Source organism: Balaenoptera ricei, chromosome 20 (assembly GCF_028023285.1).
Source record: "Balaenoptera ricei isolate mBalRic1 chromosome 20, mBalRic1.hap2, whole genome shotgun sequence".
NCBI classification, from domain to species: Eukaryota; Metazoa; Chordata; class Mammalia; order Artiodactyla; family Balaenopteridae; genus Balaenoptera; species Balaenoptera ricei.
The window spans coordinates 38826203-38846662 of NC_082658.1; the positions used below are offsets into that span (position 1 = coordinate 38826203).

At 38.6% G+C, this 20460-nt stretch overlaps 1 protein-coding gene across 2 annotated transcripts in view; it reads right to left on the reverse strand.

The window, feature by feature from the left end:
• The window catches only part of TRIM37 (tripartite motif containing 37), a 125272-nt gene that overhangs the window by 29409 nt on the left and 75403 nt on the right, over positions 1-20460 (reverse strand). For both annotated transcript variants that reach the window (XM_059906360.1, XM_059906359.1), the window contains exons 17-18: positions 15798-15883; positions 6270-6464 (exon numbers count right to left, since the gene is read on the reverse strand). In XM_059906360.1, the coding sequence (XP_059762343.1) occupies positions 6270-6464; positions 15798-15883 (281 nt within the window). The remainder of the gene's footprint in view (positions 1-6269; positions 6465-15797; positions 15884-20460) is intronic.

Consider the following 20460-nt stretch of genomic DNA (forward strand, 5'->3'; position numbering starts at 1 on the left):
GAAGAGCAAATGAGGTAGATGTTTTGGAAATAAAAGAACATTATCACTGACTCAAAGCAAAAAGAAACCAAGTTCCCTACCCAAAAAAATAACACCCCCCCGCAACAAACAGGGGACCAACAGGTACCCTAAGTAGACAAAAGAACAATTCGGAATGAGAGCTGAACGTGCTTACACACTGTAACAATCTACTGCCACATAACAGGGCAAAGGTAGCATCGTAGTGTGTCCAACAGCTATCCCCCCACTTCTACCATGCGAAAAGAACCCAGATTGTGTTCAGGTATTAGGTGGGCAGCAGTGTGCTCTGGACAGTTAGGTCCATCCTTTGTTCAGCCCCAGAGGATATGAGTCTAGGACTGGTCTAAGCTCATTCCTCTTTGAGCATTTAGGGTGGGCACATGACTCAGAGTTTCAGCCAAAAGCTGGGGGGAGGGGAGGCAGAGATTTTCTATCCTGATAGGGAGATTTTATTATGTTGGGTGATACAGATAATAAGTAGAGGAGCTTGAATTCAAACGAAGGAGTCTACCTCCAAAGTCAGTGATCTTAATATTAATAACTTCGCTCTCCAGCATCACGGAATAAGTCTCTTTTCCATCCAGTCTTTTCTTTCCTGCTAGTGACACATTCTTGTGAATAAATGATGTATGAAGTTGTGGCAGTCATCTTATTGCCATGACAGAAGAGGCAAGAGAACTGCAGGAAGACCATCCCTTGCCCTGCCTTTAAATACCTGATGAACCTGGAATCACTTACCTCCAGACTTAATATGCATAATAAAGTGCCTTTATTATTTATTAGTTAAGCCACGATTAGCAGCATTTTGTTACTTGCAGTTGAAAGCAAGAATAAGAGAGAGGTTTTAGAAATCCAGGATTTGGTCGCAGATCTACCATTTAGTTGCTGTAACTTTCTTTAAGTCCTCCAACTTCTGAGTCCACTTATTTATTTGTAAAATGAAGACAATAATATACATGTAACAGGACTGTTGTGAAGCTCAGAAGATTCAATGTCTGTGAAAACACTCCGTAGCACATTCCCATTCAACCCATTGTCCACCAAGATGTCAGGGCAGTTTTCTAAAACCCAAATCAGGTATTACTTTCCCGCTTAGATTCACTGAGGAAAGCACCAGCATGGCACACAAGGCCCTACATTATCTGATTCCACCTTCACTCTCAGTGGCTTTATCTTCTGCCTCTATCCCAAACATATCCAATCTTTTGGAACTGTTTGCATCTCTAACATATCAGCCATGTTCTATCTCGCTTTCATCCTTTTCACATGTCCTCTCTCCTTTGCTCTGCTAACCCAAACTCATCAGGTATAATCTGAAATGTCTCCTTCTTCAGGCACCTAAACCACCAACTGCTCCCCTTCTTTCAAATCAATTCTCACCTAATTTTGTAGAGCACAGGGAGTCCACTTCTACTGCAGCACTTACACATTACAGTAAGGAAGACAAACATGTAGAATGTGAACAACTTAAGGGCTGAGATTACATCTTAGTGATCTTTATATTCCAGGCCGAGCAGCCTATGGCACAAAATACTCAAAACGTTTTGCTAAATAAAATCTTTGTGGCTCCCATCTCCCACCCCACATCTACCTGGACTTAAATATGAAAACCTGTATTGAACCACATGGTTCAGTTTATTATTACTAGAAACTGACAAGAATTTTTAAAAGTAGGAAGCCCAAATGGGAAAATACAAACCAGACTTAAACAAACCTCCATCATCTGAAAAATCAGTTAATAAACAATTACTGAGTTTGTTTCAAATGCTAAGTACTGTGCTAGGCAGGGGATATAACAGTGTACAAGACGAACACCCAGTCTTTGCCCTCACAAAGCTCTCAATCCACTTCAGTACTGTGTGGTTAAGTGCTAAGACAGGAGAGTGTAAGGTGCTGTGGAACTTCACCAAAGGAACCTGACAACTTAAGGATACTTACTGCACTGATGATGAGAAGCCTTCCTGAATTTGCCAAGTTATAAGGTTAATAGAACTGAGAGTCTCATCTATAACACTTCTTTCATATCATTCAGTTGTACCTTTCAAGAAAGACAATTCTCCACAGCTTCTCCTCCAGACTTCAGTATCTGTCAATGCTGTCATCCTTCTCCTGGTCACCTAAGCCACTTCAGAGTCCTCTTTACCACGTTACAATTAGTTGCCAAGTCCCATAAACTCTACCTTTACAAGCATAACTGTTTGCTATAAGTAAAATCTTAATTATACATTGCCTAGGTTAATCTGTTCCCTAGAGGTTAAGTAGGACTTTTATAATGTCAAAAGATTCTGAAGACCTTATCCCAGCTCCACATATTTTTAAGCATATAATGATTGAGAAAATACACAGAAATGTAGGAATTTGTCCTCTCATACTAGGAACCACAAATAAACTTCTACAACTGTACCCTGATTAGATTTTCATGTCTGATAGCTTTCTCAGCCCTGCAAGCTTTCTAAAATACAGTTTGAATCAAACTATTCCTAAACTGAAACAATGGCTCCCCACTGTCCACTATGAATACATTCCTCAGGCAAGCATGAAAGGCCTTCCACAGAATAGATCCAACTTGACTTTCCACTTCTATTTACCACTACATGTACCTTAAAATCTAGTTCGGCTACATTATCTGTTGTTCAAACCCTGATGCCCCTTATGATGTTCTTTTTATGGCACAGTGGTTAAGAACAAAAACCTGCAGTGAGTCTGATACGTGATAGGTGTTCACTCAATATGTGTTCAAAGAAACAAAAGGATAATAAAGGAAAACTATGAACAACTCTATGCCAACAAATTTGATAATTTAGATGTAATGGACCAATTCCTTGAAAGACAATCTGCCAAAACTCACACAAGAAGAAACAGACAATATGAATAGGCCTGCATCTATAAAAGAAATTTAATCAGTAACTGATACCTTTCCAAAACAGAAAGCATCTGGCCCCAGATTGGTCCACTGGTGAATTCTACCAAACATTTAAAGAAGAAATTATATAAATTCTCTACAATCTCTGCAAGAAGCACAGGGAACACTTCCTTACTCAATCTATGAGGTCAGCATTACTCTAATACCAAAACCAGACAAAGACATTACAAGAAAACTACAGACCAGTATCTCTGATGAACACAGATGCCAAAAACCCTCATCAAAATATTAGCAAACTGAATTCAACAACATATTTAAAAAATCATACACCACAACCAAGTGGGATTTATCCCAGGTATGCAAGGCTGGTTCAACATTTGAAAATCAATTAATGTAATCCATCACATCATATCAACAGATGCAAAAAAAAGCATTTGACAAAATCCAACAACCATTCACGATAAAACCTCAGAATAAAGGGGAACTTCCTTAACTTGATAAAGAATATCTATGGAAAACCTACAGGGCTTCCCTGGTGGCGCAGTGGTTAAGAATCCGCCTGCCAATGCAGAGGACACGGGTTCGCTCTCTGGTCTGGGAAGATCCCACATGCTGCGGAGCAACAAAGCCCGTGTGCCACAACTGCTGAGCCTGCACTCTAGAGCCCACGAGCCACAACTACCGAGCCCTTGTGCCACAACTACTGAAGTCTGCGTGCTTAGAGGCCGTGCTCCGCCACAAGAGAAGCCACCGCACTGCAATGAAGAGTAGCGCCTGCTCATCATAATTACAGAAAGCCTGCGTGCAGCAATGAAGACCCAACGCAGCCAAAAATTAAAAATAAAATAAAATAAAATAAAATAAATTTATTAAAAAAAAGAAAACCTATAGCTAGTATCATACTTTACGGTGAGAAACTTGAAGCTTTCCCATCAAGATCAGGAACACCTTTTCACCACTCCTTTTTAATCTCTACCGGAAGTTCTAGCTAATACAGTATGACAAAAATAGGAAATGAAAGTATACAGATTGAGAAGGAAAGAATACGCAAAGAATCAAAAATGAACATCGAAATCCAAGCAATCTTTTTAATAAAAAGAAAGCTGGACCTTTTTCTAACATTAGCCTTTAAATATCCTCTCACAGAAAGGTTATTTTCATTTGGCTTCCATGACTCTGTTCTCTCTCCTTTCCAAAGCCTCTTCATCTGACTCACCTTCCACACACTCAATAAAAATAGACGTTCACCATGATTATGTTCCTAGCCCTTTTCTTTGAAAAACTTTCTTGAAACTCACCCCTTTGCAATTTTACTCCCTTAGTTTTAATTAGTCAGTATCACTTCTAGGCAAATAACTGCCTGTATTCCAGTTCTTAATTTTTAGCTGTCTACGGGGCATCTCTACTGTGATATCCCACTGGGATGTCAAACTCAAGATGTTTAAATCCAAGCCTTGCTCTTTCTACTATTTCCCCCATATTCCTTGTCATCAGCATTTTAATCACCTGGATGTGAAACTCAAGTCATGTCATTTATATTATTAATTTTAACAGAAAGCTAAACTTTCAGAGAACCAAGGTCTTACTCTGTTTATGGAGTCTGCATTCTTTTTTTTCCGACGACATTGAATATTTTTCAAAAACATGATTTTACCTGCCTATAAAATATGCTATTCCATGGCAAAACTGTAATTTTTCAACCATAACTGTATTGTTGGATATTTTCAACAACTCTGATTATTTTCTCTTTGGAATATATTCCTAGAAGTGAAGTTACAGGATTAAAGGATAGAGGTATTTTACACCTACTAAAAAATTTTCCTTCAAAATGGTTAAACCAATGTATACATCTACCTACAGAAACAGAACTTGTCTGTTTCACTAGGTCTTTGCAAACAACACTGGTTATAATTTAAGCAAAACCTCTGCCAATGTGATTTTTTTTTTTAAGGGTATTTCTTTGTTGATCACAAGAACTATGCGTAATTTTTATTTTCTTCTTTATAGTTTTCTATATTTTAAAAGTTTTCTAAAACAAAAATGCCTCAGAAAAAAAATGTAAAATTATATACAATGTGGTAAGTACTACAAGAGTACAGGCATAATACAAAATGTACTCGGACCATAGATAAAACGCAACTGTTTCATAACCTGATTGGAGACAGTCAGATTGAGGACCCAGGCTTCCAGGAAGTATACCTTAGGAAAAAAGAGGCCTAAATAATCCAAGCTCTGATCTATCCCCCACTAGAGCAGCTCTATTTCTCTGTTTTCTACACTGCCTTAAACTCTACTTGAAAAATGAGTTCTGCTGCTTTAAAGAAGCATCAAAATCACTGTTGTAAATCACTGATTTAATCTGTATAGTAACTGTTGTTTAGGAAAGTAGAAAATGTTCAGTAGGGACTTCCCTGGTGGCACAGTGGTTAAGAATCCGCCTGCCAATGCAGGGGACATGGGTTCGATCCCTGGTCCGGGAAGCATCCACATTCTGCGGAGCAAATAAGCCCGTGCACCACAACTACTGAGCCTGCGCTCTAGAGCCCGCGAGACCTAGCTACTGAGCCCACGTGCCACAACTACTGAAGTCTGTGCTCCTAGAGCCCGTGCTCCACAACAAAGCGAAGCCACTGCAATGAGAAGCCCGTGCACTGCAACGAAGAATAGGCCCTGCTTGCTGCAACTAGAGAAAGCCCGCACACAGCAACAAAGACTCAACACAGCCAAAATATAAATATTCCTTTAAAAAAAAAAAAGAAAGAAAAATGTTCAGTATATTTTAGGAAGCTTTCCAACAAAAACGGTTTTTAAAATGTGTCATTTTAAAGTAAATGCCTATGTCTAAAAGTTTCAGAAAGTCCAGGGTTGACTATACATCTAAATTGTGTATGTGTATACATTGTATTACAGTAACACAAATGTAACTCTTCTTTAACAAATAATTTTTCAAAAAAAAATACTGCTAATTGGTATACATTTTTAGGCTATTAAACATCAAAACATGAGTAAACCTTCTTTTTCTATTTTTAACTTAGACACAGTTCCAATAAGAAGTTAGCGTATTCATGAAGCCTGCAAAACTTGAAGTCCATTCAGAAAGAGGACAACTGTACTTCATATGGATCAAACTGTCAATCAGTCACAATCTAAAAGGCAAATCATATAAAAACCTTCTTACAGGCATTTTGACATTATTTTTGCACAAAACACCTTTGAACAATAACAACAAAAAATTGATTTGATTGACATATTTTTATAACATGCAATGAAAAATCAATTTGCTACAGAAACATATCATGTTCCAACACTTAAGATACTTGGGTTCAAATTTAAGAGTTCTTTTGGAGAAGCACAGAAAAATGGGAAATTATTGTTAATATTTTACCTGTGGGCTGCAAAAGTGAAGCAGGTGGGCGAGGCTGTAAGCCCCACAAATTTTCCATACTGCTCCGGTCCTTAAGGTCCAACAAATGTATTAATATTAAAGGATCAATGTCTAATAAACTACTGGTAGCAGCAGAGCATAAATGTGCTCTTCTTGACATTCTGCTACTGGCACCCATATAGCCATGGTTACTACCTGCAAAAGAAGGAGATGTAGAAAATGAAAGCTATATAATTGGACAAATTTAATAAGAAAGAAAGAAAGAAAAAGTAAACTGGCTGATGTTGTTTGAATACTTGTCTATGGACCTCTTAGGAGTTGGTGTTCATGGTAAGAAGCACAGAGGAGAAACCGTATTGCCCAGAGAGGTGTACAAAGAACAGTGACTGACTACTGGCCTCATTACTACTCAAAATTCAGGTGTAATCCTCAACCCCATCCTGAACCCTAGAAATAAAAAGGTGATAATGTGTACAGTATATATGGTTAGGGGTATGAGCGTAAGGAAAAGGAGAATATATCGCATAGCCCAGCGGTCTTGGATAAAAGTCAAGCTCCCTGGTATAACAGATCCCAAGGAACTAGACACCAAAATAGCAGAAGCCTTCTCCGGTCTCTGGACAGCAAAATGCTCAGGTCATGACGGTTTGGCAGACATTTTTTCTAGTTTGATTAAATACTGAAGTACAATTGGAACATTTCAGACTTACCTTGTTAATGACTGATGCATAATATAGACATCTGAAAATAATGTCATCTCTGTATTACCTGTATTGAACTAATAAGCTCCTTAAGCCAAGGAAACCATCTGACTTCTCTCCAGCGCCTAGTACAACGCCTAACAAGTATTAGGTATGGAAATGTTGGTTAAAACTGACCTCCTTAAATAAAGCTATTTAAATATATTTTAAAGAAACACAACATTAAATAATGTTACATGCAGCAAAGTCTTAAAGTAGATAATATAAAAATAGCATGAAATAATCAGGTTCTGACTATTCATGAGTGTTTCCAAAGAGCTCTGGGGGGGAAAAAAAAAGAAAAACTTAGGAGAGAAGTTTAGTTATTCAGAAGCTTCAGGCCAGTTATTTACTTATATGTTTTTCATCTATGTTCACATTCTTATGGCCTTACCTTCTCCTACTTCTTCATCCTCTTCCTTTTTTTAAAATTTATTTATTTTATTTATTTATTTTTGGCTGCATTGGGTCCTCGTTGCCGCGTGTGGGCTTTCTCTACTTGTGGCGAGCGGGGGCTTCTCTTCGTGGCAGTGCGCGGACTTCTCATTGCAGTGCCTTCTCCTGTGGCGGAGCACGGGCTCTGGGCACACGGGCTTCAGTAGTTGTGGCTCGTGGGCTCTAGAGCGCAGGCTCAGTAGTTGTGGCACACGGGCTTAGTTGCTCCGCGGCATGTGGGATCTTCCTGGACCAGGGCTCAAACCCGTGTCCCCTGCACTGGCAGGCGGATTCTTAACCACTGCGCCACCAGGGAAGTCCCCATCCTCTTCCTCTTCTAAGGATTATCCCATTGCCAATTTTTCTTTTAGCCCCTGTACCCACTGCAACTCCTATTTTAAAAGGCAGAAAACTATCCCCCCTCCACCTCGAAACTGTTTCTTAGCCCTTTTCCTTTACTAGGGAGTTCCCGAATCAGGCTGCATATCAGTCAGTTGGAGGAATTTTTAAAATTCTTGGCCCTACTCCAGATGTACTGAACGAGAATATTAGAGTGGGATCCAGGACCTTTTTCCAAAAAGCTACTCAGGTGGTTCTGATTGTTTAGTAAATAAACTCAGTAGCCCAGAGTATGGTATCTACCGCCCGGATATCTAGTTCTTCTTTAAAAACAAAAGCTGCTCATTCTCCTGTGTTAAATGGACCCCCAGTACAGAAAGGAGCATTAACAGTCTTCTGTTTCTAACCATTCATCGAGGTCACTACTCTCGCCAATGAACAAAAACTCCCTTCCTTTGTGGTTCATGCCCTTCAGCTACTCCCTCCTCCCATGTTCCCATCCTTTCTACTCACTATCACATTCATCCACGGGCATCAAAGACTTTAGCATCTATTTCAGTTTCTCTCTCTCAGAGCTAACACTGCCATCATTCTGGGTGTGTGTGTTTGTGTGTATGTCTGTCTCATACATAAGTATACAGCCTAGTGTATGGTCACAAATTAATGGCACCCCAAAATTCCTCCATGCCTCCTAAAATTGCTCACTAACCTTCCTCCTCAAAGGTAACTTCCATCCAGAGTTAAACACCATAGATTAGTTTTGCCTGTTTTAGAACTTCACATAAATGTAATGATAGAGCTGTACTCATATCCTGCTTCTTTGCTCAACATGATATTCATAAGATTCATCTATATTGCTCTATATAGCAGTTTATTCATTTTCATTATTTCTGTGCAGGGCTCCAAAATGTGAATATATCCAGTTTCTTTCCTTATTACTATTAGGAAAGAATTTGGGTGGCTTTTAGCTTTTGGCTACTAGGAATAAAGCTACTGAACTTATAAGCAGATATCTGCTCTTGAACTTCACTCGGAAAAAAAAAAACACCACCTCATAAAAAAGAAAATGGATCCTCTCCTCCTAAGCCAAGCCAGATTAATCCTGCTAAAATATTACATTGATCTATCTAAGCTCTGTGCCTGTATGCATTAGCATGACATTCAAGGTTCTACACAGTCTAGACCCAAACTACCTTTCTAGTCTTCTCTAGTTTTTCACATCCTTTACTTTGTTATAAATTACATTTATATTTTTTTAATTAAAAACACAAGAAAACAAAACCACCTGAAAAAGAACAATGCTGCTCTGAATTATCTTGTAAAATTCGACTGGCAAACACCACCTCCCACTCTGTTGGAACTGGGAAAGCCATAGGATGTGTTTGTTCAGCTTCAGCCCATATTGCCCAACAGTTTTCCAAAGGAGTGGTATCAATTTTCATTCCTACCAGCAGGCTATGAGAGTTTCCATCTCTCCAAATGCTTTCAATATTTAATATTGCCAGTTTAAAATGTATTAGCCATTACAGTGGGTATGCAATGGTATCATAATGTGGTTTTTATCTGGCATTTCATGAAAAAGAGAATGAACAGAATCTCAGAGACCTGTGGAACCCCACCAAGTGTACCAACATACACATAATGGGAGTTAGAGAGGAGAAGAAAGAATATTATTTGAAGAAAAATGGATAAAAATTTCCCACATATAATGAAATCTATTAATCTAAACATCCAAAAAACTCAACTCAACAAACTTCATGTAGGATAAACAAACTCAAGAGATCCACACTGGGACACATCACAATTTGCGTTTCTCTGACAAAAGAGGCTGAGCACCTTTAAAAATGTGTACTGGTCATCTAGACAGCCTCCTTTGTGAAGTGTCTATTCTTGTCTTTTGTCTTTTTTACTAAGAGGTTGTCTTATCTTTTTCTTATTGATTTGTAAAAGTTCTTTATATATTATGGATAAATCTTTTGAATAATATTTTTAATTAATTCACTTATTCTAATGAATAAACATTGATACTTATTTTAAAAAAGCAATATACATTAATAGACCAGACTGCACACCTGTGGTCTTCTAAGCAGCCAGTTATACGGGTCTGGAGATCAATACATGGGGGTCCCATAGGCCTCTCAAGATCAACATGGATCAAACGGAATATACTATCTTCTGCTCCTTGACTCATTCACTTATGTAACAGCACGGGCTAACCTAGAAACGTTAAGTATCATCCCCACATCTCCACCAACTCCAACCAACCCAGTAAGACACTCCTAAGTTGTGCAGATACTATTTAACATCTCTCAAAAGGTTTCTTCTTCTTTACCTTGTCTGCTATTACCTTATTTTAGGCCCTGAAAATTTCTCTCCTGGAATATTGAGATAGTTATTTTCTTTTTTTCTTTTTCTTTCTTTCCTCCTTTCCTTCTTGCCTTCCTTCCTTCTCTCTCTCTCTTTCTCTCTTTCTTTCTCTCTTTCTGCCACACAGCTTATAGGATCTTAATTCCCCAACCAGGGACTGAACCCGTGCCCTCAGCAGTGAAAGCACGGAGTCCTAACCACTGGACTCTCAGGGAATTCCCGTGGCAGTTTTCTTTTTTCTTTTTAAATTTTATTTATTTATTTATGGCTGTGTTGGGTCTTCGTTTCTGTGCGAGGGCTTTCTCTAGTTGCAGCAAGTGGGGGCCACTCTTCATCACGGTGCACGGGCCTCTCACTATCGCGGCCTCTCTTGTGGCGGAGCACAGGCTCCAGGTGCGCAGGCTCAGCAGCTGTGGCTCACGGGCTTAGTTGCTCCGCGGCATGTGGGATCTTCCCAGACCAGGGCTCGAACCCGTGTCCCCTGCATTGGCAGGCAGATTCTCAACCACTGCACCACCAGGGAAGCCCACCACGGTAGTTTTCTAACTAATCTTATCTCATCCATTTTCCACTATAAAGACAAATCTGATCACATTCGCTTTTAAAGACCTTTAGTGGGGACTTCCCTGGTGGCGCAGTGGTTAGAATCCACCCGCCAATGCAGGACACAGGTTCGAGCCCTGGTCTGGGAAGATCCCATGTGCCGCGGAGCAACTAAGCCCGTGCGCCACAACTACTGAGCCTGCGTGCCACAACTACTGAAGCCCGTGCACCTAGAGTCCATGCTCCACAACAAGAGAAGCCACCGCAATGAGAAACCTGCACATCACAACAAAGAGTAGCCCCTGCTCTTTGCAACTAGAGAAAAGCCCACGCGCAGCAACGAAGACCCAATGCACATTTATTTATTTAAAAAAAAAAGAAAGAAAAGAACTTTAAAGCCCAAACTCCTTAGTCTGGCAAATAAGACTTTCCATTACCTAATCTTGTTCCTGCTTACCAATCTCACACTGGCATGCCCCCATATAAACTAAACTCTCAAATATCTGAAGTTCCCAAAAAGGACAATGCTGCGACTTCTGCCTAGAATGCCTTTGCTCTTTAATCTCATTATTTCCCTGTTCGCCTAATGAACTCTTAGCTCATCTTTAAAGAGAAAGATCAAGCATCACTCTCTCTCTTTGAAACCTTTTTTCACCCATTTCCAATTAGCTGTTCTTTCCATTTTTGGTGTCACCCTGTATCTATATTTATAACCACAAAGTTTTACAATGACTAGTGCTGCAAAAGTGATGCTCATTCATTTTATAAACCCAATGAACAACACAATGGCTGATACCTAGTGGGTATTCATTAAACATTTGTGGAACAAGTAACCTTAAAAATCTTTAACCTGAAATATATAACAGATGTTTTGAGTAATAACTTTATACAATGTCAATTTGTTTTACAAATGTATTATACTGGAAAACTTTTTAGTTCTCAAATTAGAAGTATTATTGCAGTGTTTCATAAGTTACACATGGCAGGCAATTATATCGACAGAATAGATTTTTCATACTCAGCTGATTCAACTAGCTAATGTTCTACATTAGAAAAATATTTAAAACCCTTTTCAGCACATATTATTAAGCCTAAATTCTCTTGCAACTAAAAGAAAATAACTGAATAAACTAAAAGCAATTCTTATGGGAATGAGGCCACCTGAGTCACTAAATATTTGTTTTAAGCTATATCATTATTTAATACTATCTAAAAAATTAAATTTAGTAAATACTATTTTACTATATACCTAGGCTTCTGTATAAGAAAGATCTCCTGTTTAACGGACATCTTAACATCTTAATTGTAGTAGATCAAACACTTATAAGGCAAGTACGAAGGATAAAAGCTTATTAGGTCCACAATAAGCAGTTAAGAGGTACACAAAAGAGGTAAAATATAACATAAAAACATTAAACATGGAGTGGGGGTAGGGAGGGGAATAAAAATTCAGGGTTGTTAGAATGTGTTCAAACTTAAGAAATAAGCAATTTAAAATAATCATGTGTCTGTCTGTATGTGTGTGTGTGTTACCTCATGGTAACCACAAACTAAAAAGCCATAGCTACACACACAAAAAAGAGAAAGAAATCCAAACTAACACTAAAGATAGTCATCAAATCATAAGGGAAGAGAGCAAAAGAAGAATGGAACAAAAAAGAAATACAGAAACAGAAAACTATTAACAAAAAGGCAATAAGTACATATCTATCAGTAGTTACTTTAAACGTAAATGGACTAAACCCACCAATCAAAAGACACAGAGTGGCCCAGGGGATACAAAAACAAGACCCATATATATGTGCCTACAAGACTCACTTCAGATCTAAAAACACCCACAGACTGAAAGTGACAGGATAAAAAAAGGTATTCCATGGAAACGGAAATGAAAAGAAACCTGGGGTAGCAATATCTACATCAGACAAAACAGACTTAAAACAAAGTCCATAACAAAGACAAAGAAGGTCAATATGTAATGATAAGGGGATCAATCCAGCAAGAAGATATAACAATTGTAAATAAATATGTACCCAACGTAGGAGCACCTAAATACATAAAGCAAATGTTAATAGGCATAAAGGGAGAAATTGACAGTAACACAATAATAGTAGGAGACTTTAACACCCCATTTACATCAATGGATAGATCATCCAGACAGAAAATCAATAAGGAAACACTGGCATTAAATGACACATTAGTCCATCTATTAGATGGACTTAATAGAGATATATAGATATAGATCTCTATATACAGAACATCCTACCCAAAAGCAGCAGAGTTCACATTCTTTTCAAGTGCACAGGGAACATTATTCTCCAGGACAGATCACATGCTAGGCCACAAAACAAGTCTCAGGAAATTTAAGAATGAAATCATAACAAGCATCTTTTCCGACCACAACACTAAGAGACTAGAAATCAACTACAAGAAAAAACCTGCAAACAACACAAACACGTGGACGCTAAACAATATGCTACTGAACAACTGAAGAAATCTAAGAGGAAATAAAAAAATACCTGGAGACAAATGAAAACAGAAACACAATGATCCAAAAATCTACGGAACACAGCAAAAGCAATACTAAGGGAAAAGTTTACAGCAATACAAGCCTACCTCGGGAAGTAAGAAAAGTCTCAAATAAACAACATAACCTTACACCTAAAGGAACTAGAAAAAAAAAGAAAACGAAAAAACAAAACCCAAAGTTAGTAGAAGGAAAGAAATAGTTCCAAGTGACACAACAGAAATACAAAGAGACACATCAGATCATAAGAGATTACTAGAGACAATTATATGCCAATAAAATGGACAACCTAGAAGAAATGGATTATTACTAGAAATGTACAGTCTCCCAAGACTGAATCAGGAAGAAATAGAAAATTAGGAACAGACCGATTACCAGTAATAAAATTTCAACTGAATCAGTAATAAAAAAACTTAACTCCCAACAAACAGAAGTCCAACACCATATGGCTTCACAGGTGAATTCTACCAAACATTTAAAGAAGAGTTAACACCTATTCTTTTCAAACTATTCCAAAAAATTGAAAAGGAAGTAATGCTTCCAAACTCATTATATGAGGCCAGCACCACTCTGATACCAAAACCAAAGACACCACCAGAAAAGAAAATTACAGACCAATATCAATGATGAACGTAGTAACAAAAACGCTCAACAAAACTTTAGCAAACAAAATTCAACAAAACATTAAAAAGATCAGACACTGTGATCAAGTGGGATTTATCCCAGGGATGCAAGGATGGCTCAATCAATGTGATACACCACATTAACAAACTACAGAATAAAAAATTGCTCATATGAAGAAATGCAAGAAAAGCTTCTGACAAAATTCAACATCCATTTATGATTAAAAACTATAAACAAAGTGGGTATAAAGGGAACATATCCCAACATAATAAAGGCCATATATAACAAGCTCACAGCTCACATCATACTCAACAGTGAAAAGATGAAAGCATTTCCTCTGTGATCAGGAACAAGACAAGGATGTCCACTCTCACCACTTTTATTCAACATAATACTGGAAGTCCTAGCCACAGCAATTAGACAAGAAGAAAAATTTTTTAAAAATCCAAATTGGACAGGAAGAAGTAAAACTGTCACTGTTTGCAGATGACATGATACTATACATAGAAAACCCTAAAGATGCCACCAAAAAACTACTAGAACTCTTCAACAAATTCAGTAAAGTTTCAGGATACAAAATTAATACAAAACAAAAATCTGTTGCATATCTATACTCTAGTAACAAACTATCAGAAGGAGAAATTAGAAAATAATCTCATTTACAATTTCATTAAAAAGAAAAAAATACCCAGGAATAAATCTAACCAAGGAGATAAAAGAGTTGCACTCTGAAAACTGTTAAGACATTGATGAAAGAAACTGAAGACAACACAAATGGAAAGCTACACTGTGCTCATAGATAGGAAAAATTAATATTGTTAAAATGACCATACTACCCAAGGCAATCTTAATATTTGTATGGAAACACAAAAGACCCTGAAGCGCCAAAGCAATCTTGAGAAAGAACTTAGCTGGAGGTATCATACTTCCTGATTTCAAACTACACGACAAAGCTACAGTCATCCAAACAGTATGGGGGACTTCCCTGGTGGTCCAGTGGTTAAGAATCCACCTTCCAATGCAGGGGACACGGGTTCGATCCCTGGTTGGGGAACTAAGATCCCACATGTCGCGGGGCAACAAAACCCACGTGCTCTGGAGCCTGCGTGGCACAACTAGAGAGAAACCCACACGCCACAACAAAAGATCTGGCATGCCGCAACTAAGACACGACGCAGCACCGGTAAAGTAGAAGCAGTACAAACTAGCTGATAATTGTTCTAGCCAAGATTCCCATGCTTAGTTAAATAGGTCCAAGAACACAAAAGAAACACCTACTATTTAAGTAAGGTTATCCTAGGAGGAGCAGTGTACTTTGGCAAAAACTGGGTCCATGAAGACGATGTGAGGTTCTAGTCTGGCTATACCAACAACTACCTATGTGATCTAAGCAACTAAATCTCTGAGTTCTTTCCACATATAAAATGAGTTCTCAAAAGGTCCTTTGTAAGTCAAAGATTCAACAATTCTATTCAGATTATTCTTATAATTGAGATAGATATACAAGACTTACGTATTGTAAAAAGACAGTTAAGTATATAAAAGTAGATAAGATGATGAGCTTTGGATTCAAATAAACTGAAAACTCTAATTCCTCTCTTCCATTTACTTAATTGTGAAAAGACAGCAAGTTGCTTAATTCCTTTACACGTCAGTTTCTACAGCTATAAAAAGAAGATAATATTAAAACCTATCTCCAAGAATTTTATAGGCAAATGAGATAAGGTACACATAAAGTGCTTCTGCACAGTGCCTGGTACATAAGAACACATCAAATTTTAGCTATTATTACTGTTTTAAATACTATTAGTAATTCACTCTAAAATCCATACATAAAATATAGTCCTTCTAACACCATGAACCATGTAGAGCAATGGCTGCCACATATCAAAATATGATACATTCAGAGAAGAGCAAAGAGAAGGCAGAACAGCTTGTGGAGCCTGGCCTCAGTACCTGGAGGTCCTGCTGCAGCTGCATCTTCCATGAGTTCTCCCTCTTCCAATTCCATGTTGTTGTATTCCACATCATTTTCTCCAGACCTAAGAATATACAAAATTCATCATTCCACATAGTAAGTACAATTAACATTACTTGTCACACCTCAGTGAACTTCGTAACAATTGTGTATAGCTTTCTCCTGTGAAGTAATAGAATATTTCTAAATACAAAATTGAGGGAAAAGACTTTTGTCATTATCACATGTATGGGCAGTATTATTAATGTTCAATCTACCTTTTTAAAATACCAAGATAGGTTGGCAACATTTAATTTTTAAACTAGAAAATCTGAGAACCATTGTAAGCAGAAGAGATTATAGCTTCAAAGAATTCGTAACTTAATGGTAGTAAATTAGGCTTAACAAAGTACACTTTAAGGTTAAGAAAGATGTTTAAATTACTGTATGTGACTAAACACTATTTTCTTAAAATACTATTTCAGAAGAGAGGGTGTTGTCTATCAAAACACAATCACCTTATTTTAAATGACAAAGTACTACATGGAATAGCACTAATCAGTGCTAGTTTTGAGTATTTAAAGAAGTCTTAAAATCAGTTCCCGGACTGACAGCACGAGGAGCTCTACTGATCTGCTTTCCAGTGACATTGGTGAAAATTATTTTTTAAAAGAACCATTTAGAGACTCTGGAAATGGTTCTAAGAGCATATAGCAAATGAAAACATTTCCTCAAGAAAATGTACTAAAATTTGGTAACAACAGTGAGTCTGTGGTACTTGAACCAAGACCACTCCCCACCCCATTCAGTGATACATAAATTCCACTTCAGACTGGTGCAGCCAAGAACATAGGGCTCCCACTTCCCACAGCTCCCCAATAGAAGGGCTATATTCCCAGGAGGAGCAAGACATCAACATTTCTCATCCTGTTCCCAGCTACCTGTGGCTGAGGCTAAAGTCAGGTGTATGTGGCCAAGAGGTAGGGATTCCCTTCTTCTACCCAGACCCAAGGCTCTACCTTGGACGCAGCATGCTGAGGTAACTGGGGCCCAGATCCCCATTGCCCCAATTCACTCATAAAGCAGAAGTCCCAGGCCTGAGAAGACAAACTGAAAAGATCTGAGGCTATAGCCCCCAACTCGCCCATCCACAATGGGTCAGCATCTAAAGTGGGAGAAATAGACCTTTATCACTCTCAACACACTTAGGAAATTCCAAGGGTTTTAAGAGTGTGAGCCAGGGGAGATTAACCAAGATGGCGGAGTAGAAGGACGTGCTGTCACTCCCTCTTGCGAGAGCACCAGAATCACAACTGACTGCTGGACCATCATTGACAGGAAGACCCTGGACTTCACCAAGGAGGATACCCCACGTCCAAGGACAGAGGAGAAGCCACAGTGAGACGGTAGGAGGGGCGCAAGCAGAGTAAAATCAAACCCCGTAACTGCTGGGTGGGTGACTCACAGACTGGCGAACACTTATACCACAGAAGTCCACCCACTGGAGTAAAGGTTCTGAGCCCCACGTCAGGCTTCCCAACCTGGGGGTCAGGCAACGGGAGGAGGAATTCCTAGAGAATCAGACTTTGAAGCCTAGTGGGAATTGGATTGCAGGACTTTGACGGGACTGGGGGAAACAGAGACCCCACTCTTGGAGGGCACACACAAAGTAATGTGTGCATCAGGACCCAGGGGAAGGAGCAGTGAGCCTGGGGGAGACTGAACCAGACCTACCTGCTGGTGTTGGGGGGTCTCCTGCAGAGGCGAGTGGTGGCTCTGTTTCACCGTGGGGATAAGGACACTGGCAGCAGAGGTTCTGGGAAGTTCTCCTTGGCGTGAGCCCTCCCAGAGTCTGCCATTAACCCCACCAAAGAGCACGGGTAGGCTCCAGTGTTGGGTTGCCTCAGGCAAAACAGCCAACAGGGAGGGAACCCAGCCCCACCCATCAACAGTCAAGTGGATTAAGGTTTTACTGAGCTCTGACCGCCACAGCAACAGTCAGCTCTACCCACCACCAGAGCCTCCCATCAAGCCTCTTAGATAGCCTCAACCACCAGAGGGCAGACAACAGAAGCAAGAAAAACTATAATCCTGCAGCCTGTGGACCAAAAACCACAGTTACAGAAAGATAGAGAAGATGAAAAGGCAGAGGGCTATGTACCAGATGAAGGAACAAGAAAAATCCCCAGAAAAACAACTAAATGAAGTGGAGATAGGCAACCTTCCAGAAAAAGAATTCAGAATAATGATAGTGAAGATGATCCAGGACCTTGGAATAAGAATGGAGGCAAAGATTGAGAAGATGCAAGAAATGATTAACAAAGACCTAGAAGAATTAAAGAACAAACAAACAGAGATGACCAATACAATAACTGAAATGAAAACTACACTAGAAGGAATCAATAGCAGAATAACTGAGGCAGAAGAAGGGATAAGTGACCTGGAAGACAGAATGATGGAATTCACTGCTGCGGAACAGACTAAAGAAAAAAGAATGAAAAGAAATGAAGACAGCCTAAGAGACCTCTGGGATAACATTAAACGCAACAACATTCGCATTATAGGGGTCCCAGAAGGAGAAGAGAGAGAGAAAGGACCAGAGAAAATATTTGAAGAGATTATAGTCGAAAACTTCCCTAACATGGGAAAGGAAATAGCCACCCAAGTCCAGGAAGCGCAGAGAGTCCCATACAGGATAAACCCAAGGAGAAACACGCCGAGACACATAGTAATCAAAGTGGCAAAAATTAAAGACAAAGAAAAATTATTGAAAGCAGCAAGGGAAAAACGACAAATAACATACAAGGGAACTCCCATAAGGTTAACAGCTGATTTCTCAGCAGAAACTCTGCAAGCCAGAAGGGAGTGGCATGATATACTTAAAGTGATGAAAGGGAAGAACCTACAACCAAGATTACTCTACCCGGCAAGGATCTCATTTAGATTTGATGGAGAAATCAAAAGCTTTACAGACAAGCAAAAGCTAAGAGAATTCAGCACCACCAAACCAGCTCTACAACAAATGCTAAAGGAACTTCTCTAAGTGGGAAACACAAGAGAAGAAAAGGACCTACAAAAACAAACACAAAACAATTAAGAAAATGGTCATAGGAACATACATATCGATAATTACCTTAAACGTGAATGGATTAAATGCCCCAACCAAAAGACATAGACTGGCTGAATGGATACAAAAACAAGACCCATATATATGCTGTCTACAAGAGACCCACTTTAGACCTAGGGACACATACAGACTGAAAGTGATGGGATGGAAAAAGATATTCCATGCAAATGGAAATCAAAAGAAAGCTGGAGTAGCTATACTCATATCAGATAAAATAGACTTTAAATTAAAGAATGTTACAAGAGACAAGGAAGGACACTACATAATGATCCAGGGATCAATCCAAGAAGAAGATATAACAATTATAAATATATATGCACCCAACATAGGAGCACCTCAATACATAAGGCAACTGCTAACAGCTATAAAAGAGGAAATCGACAGTAACACAATAATAGTGGGGGACTTTAACACCTCACTTACACCAATGGACAGATCATCCAAAATGAAAATAAATAAGGAAACAGAAGCTTTAAATGACACAATAGACCAGATAGATTTAATTGATATATATCGGACATTCCATCCAAAAACAGCAGATTACACGTTCTTCTCAAGTGCGCACGGAACATTCTCCAAGATAGATCACATCTTGGGTCACAAATCAAGCCTCAGTAAATTTAAGAAAATTGAAATCATATCAAGCATCTTTTCTGACCACAACGCTATGAGATTAGAAATGAATTACAGGGAAAAAAACGTAAAAAGGACAAACACATGGAGGCTAAACAATACGTTACTAAATAACCAAGAGATCACTGAAGAAATCAAAGAGGAAATCAAAAAATACCTAGAGACAAATGACAATGAAAACACGACGACCCAAAACCTATGGGATGCAGCAAAAGCAGTTCTAAGAGGGAAGTTTATAGCTATACAAGCCTACCTAAAGAAACAAGAAAAAGCTCAAGTAAACAATCTAACCTTACACTTAAAGAAACTAGAGAAAGAAGAACAAACAAAACCCAAAGTTAGCAGAAGGAAAGAAATCATAAAGATCAGAGCAGAAATAAATGAAATAGAAACAAAGAAAACAATAGCAAAGATCAATAAAACTAAAAGTTGGTTCTTTGAGAAGATAAACAAAATTGATAAACCATTAGCCAGACTCATCAAGAAAAAGAGGGAGAGGACTCAAATCAATAAAATCAGAAATGAAAAAGGAGAAGTTACAACAGACACTGCAGAAATACAAAGCATCCTAAGAGACTACTACAAGCAACTTTATGCCAATAAAATGGACAACCTGGAAGAAATGGACAAATTCTTAGAAAGGTATAACCTTCCAAGACTGAACCAGGAAGAAATAGAAAATATGAACAGACCAATCACAAGTAATGAAATTGAAACTGTGATTAAAAATCTTCCAACAAACAAAAGTCCAGGACCAGATGGCTTCACAGGTGAATTCTATCAAACATTTAGAGAAGAGCTAACACCCATCCTTCTCAAACTCTTCCAAAAAATTGCAGAGGAAGGAACACTCCCAAACTCATTCTATGAGGCCACCATCACCCTGATACCAAAACCAGACA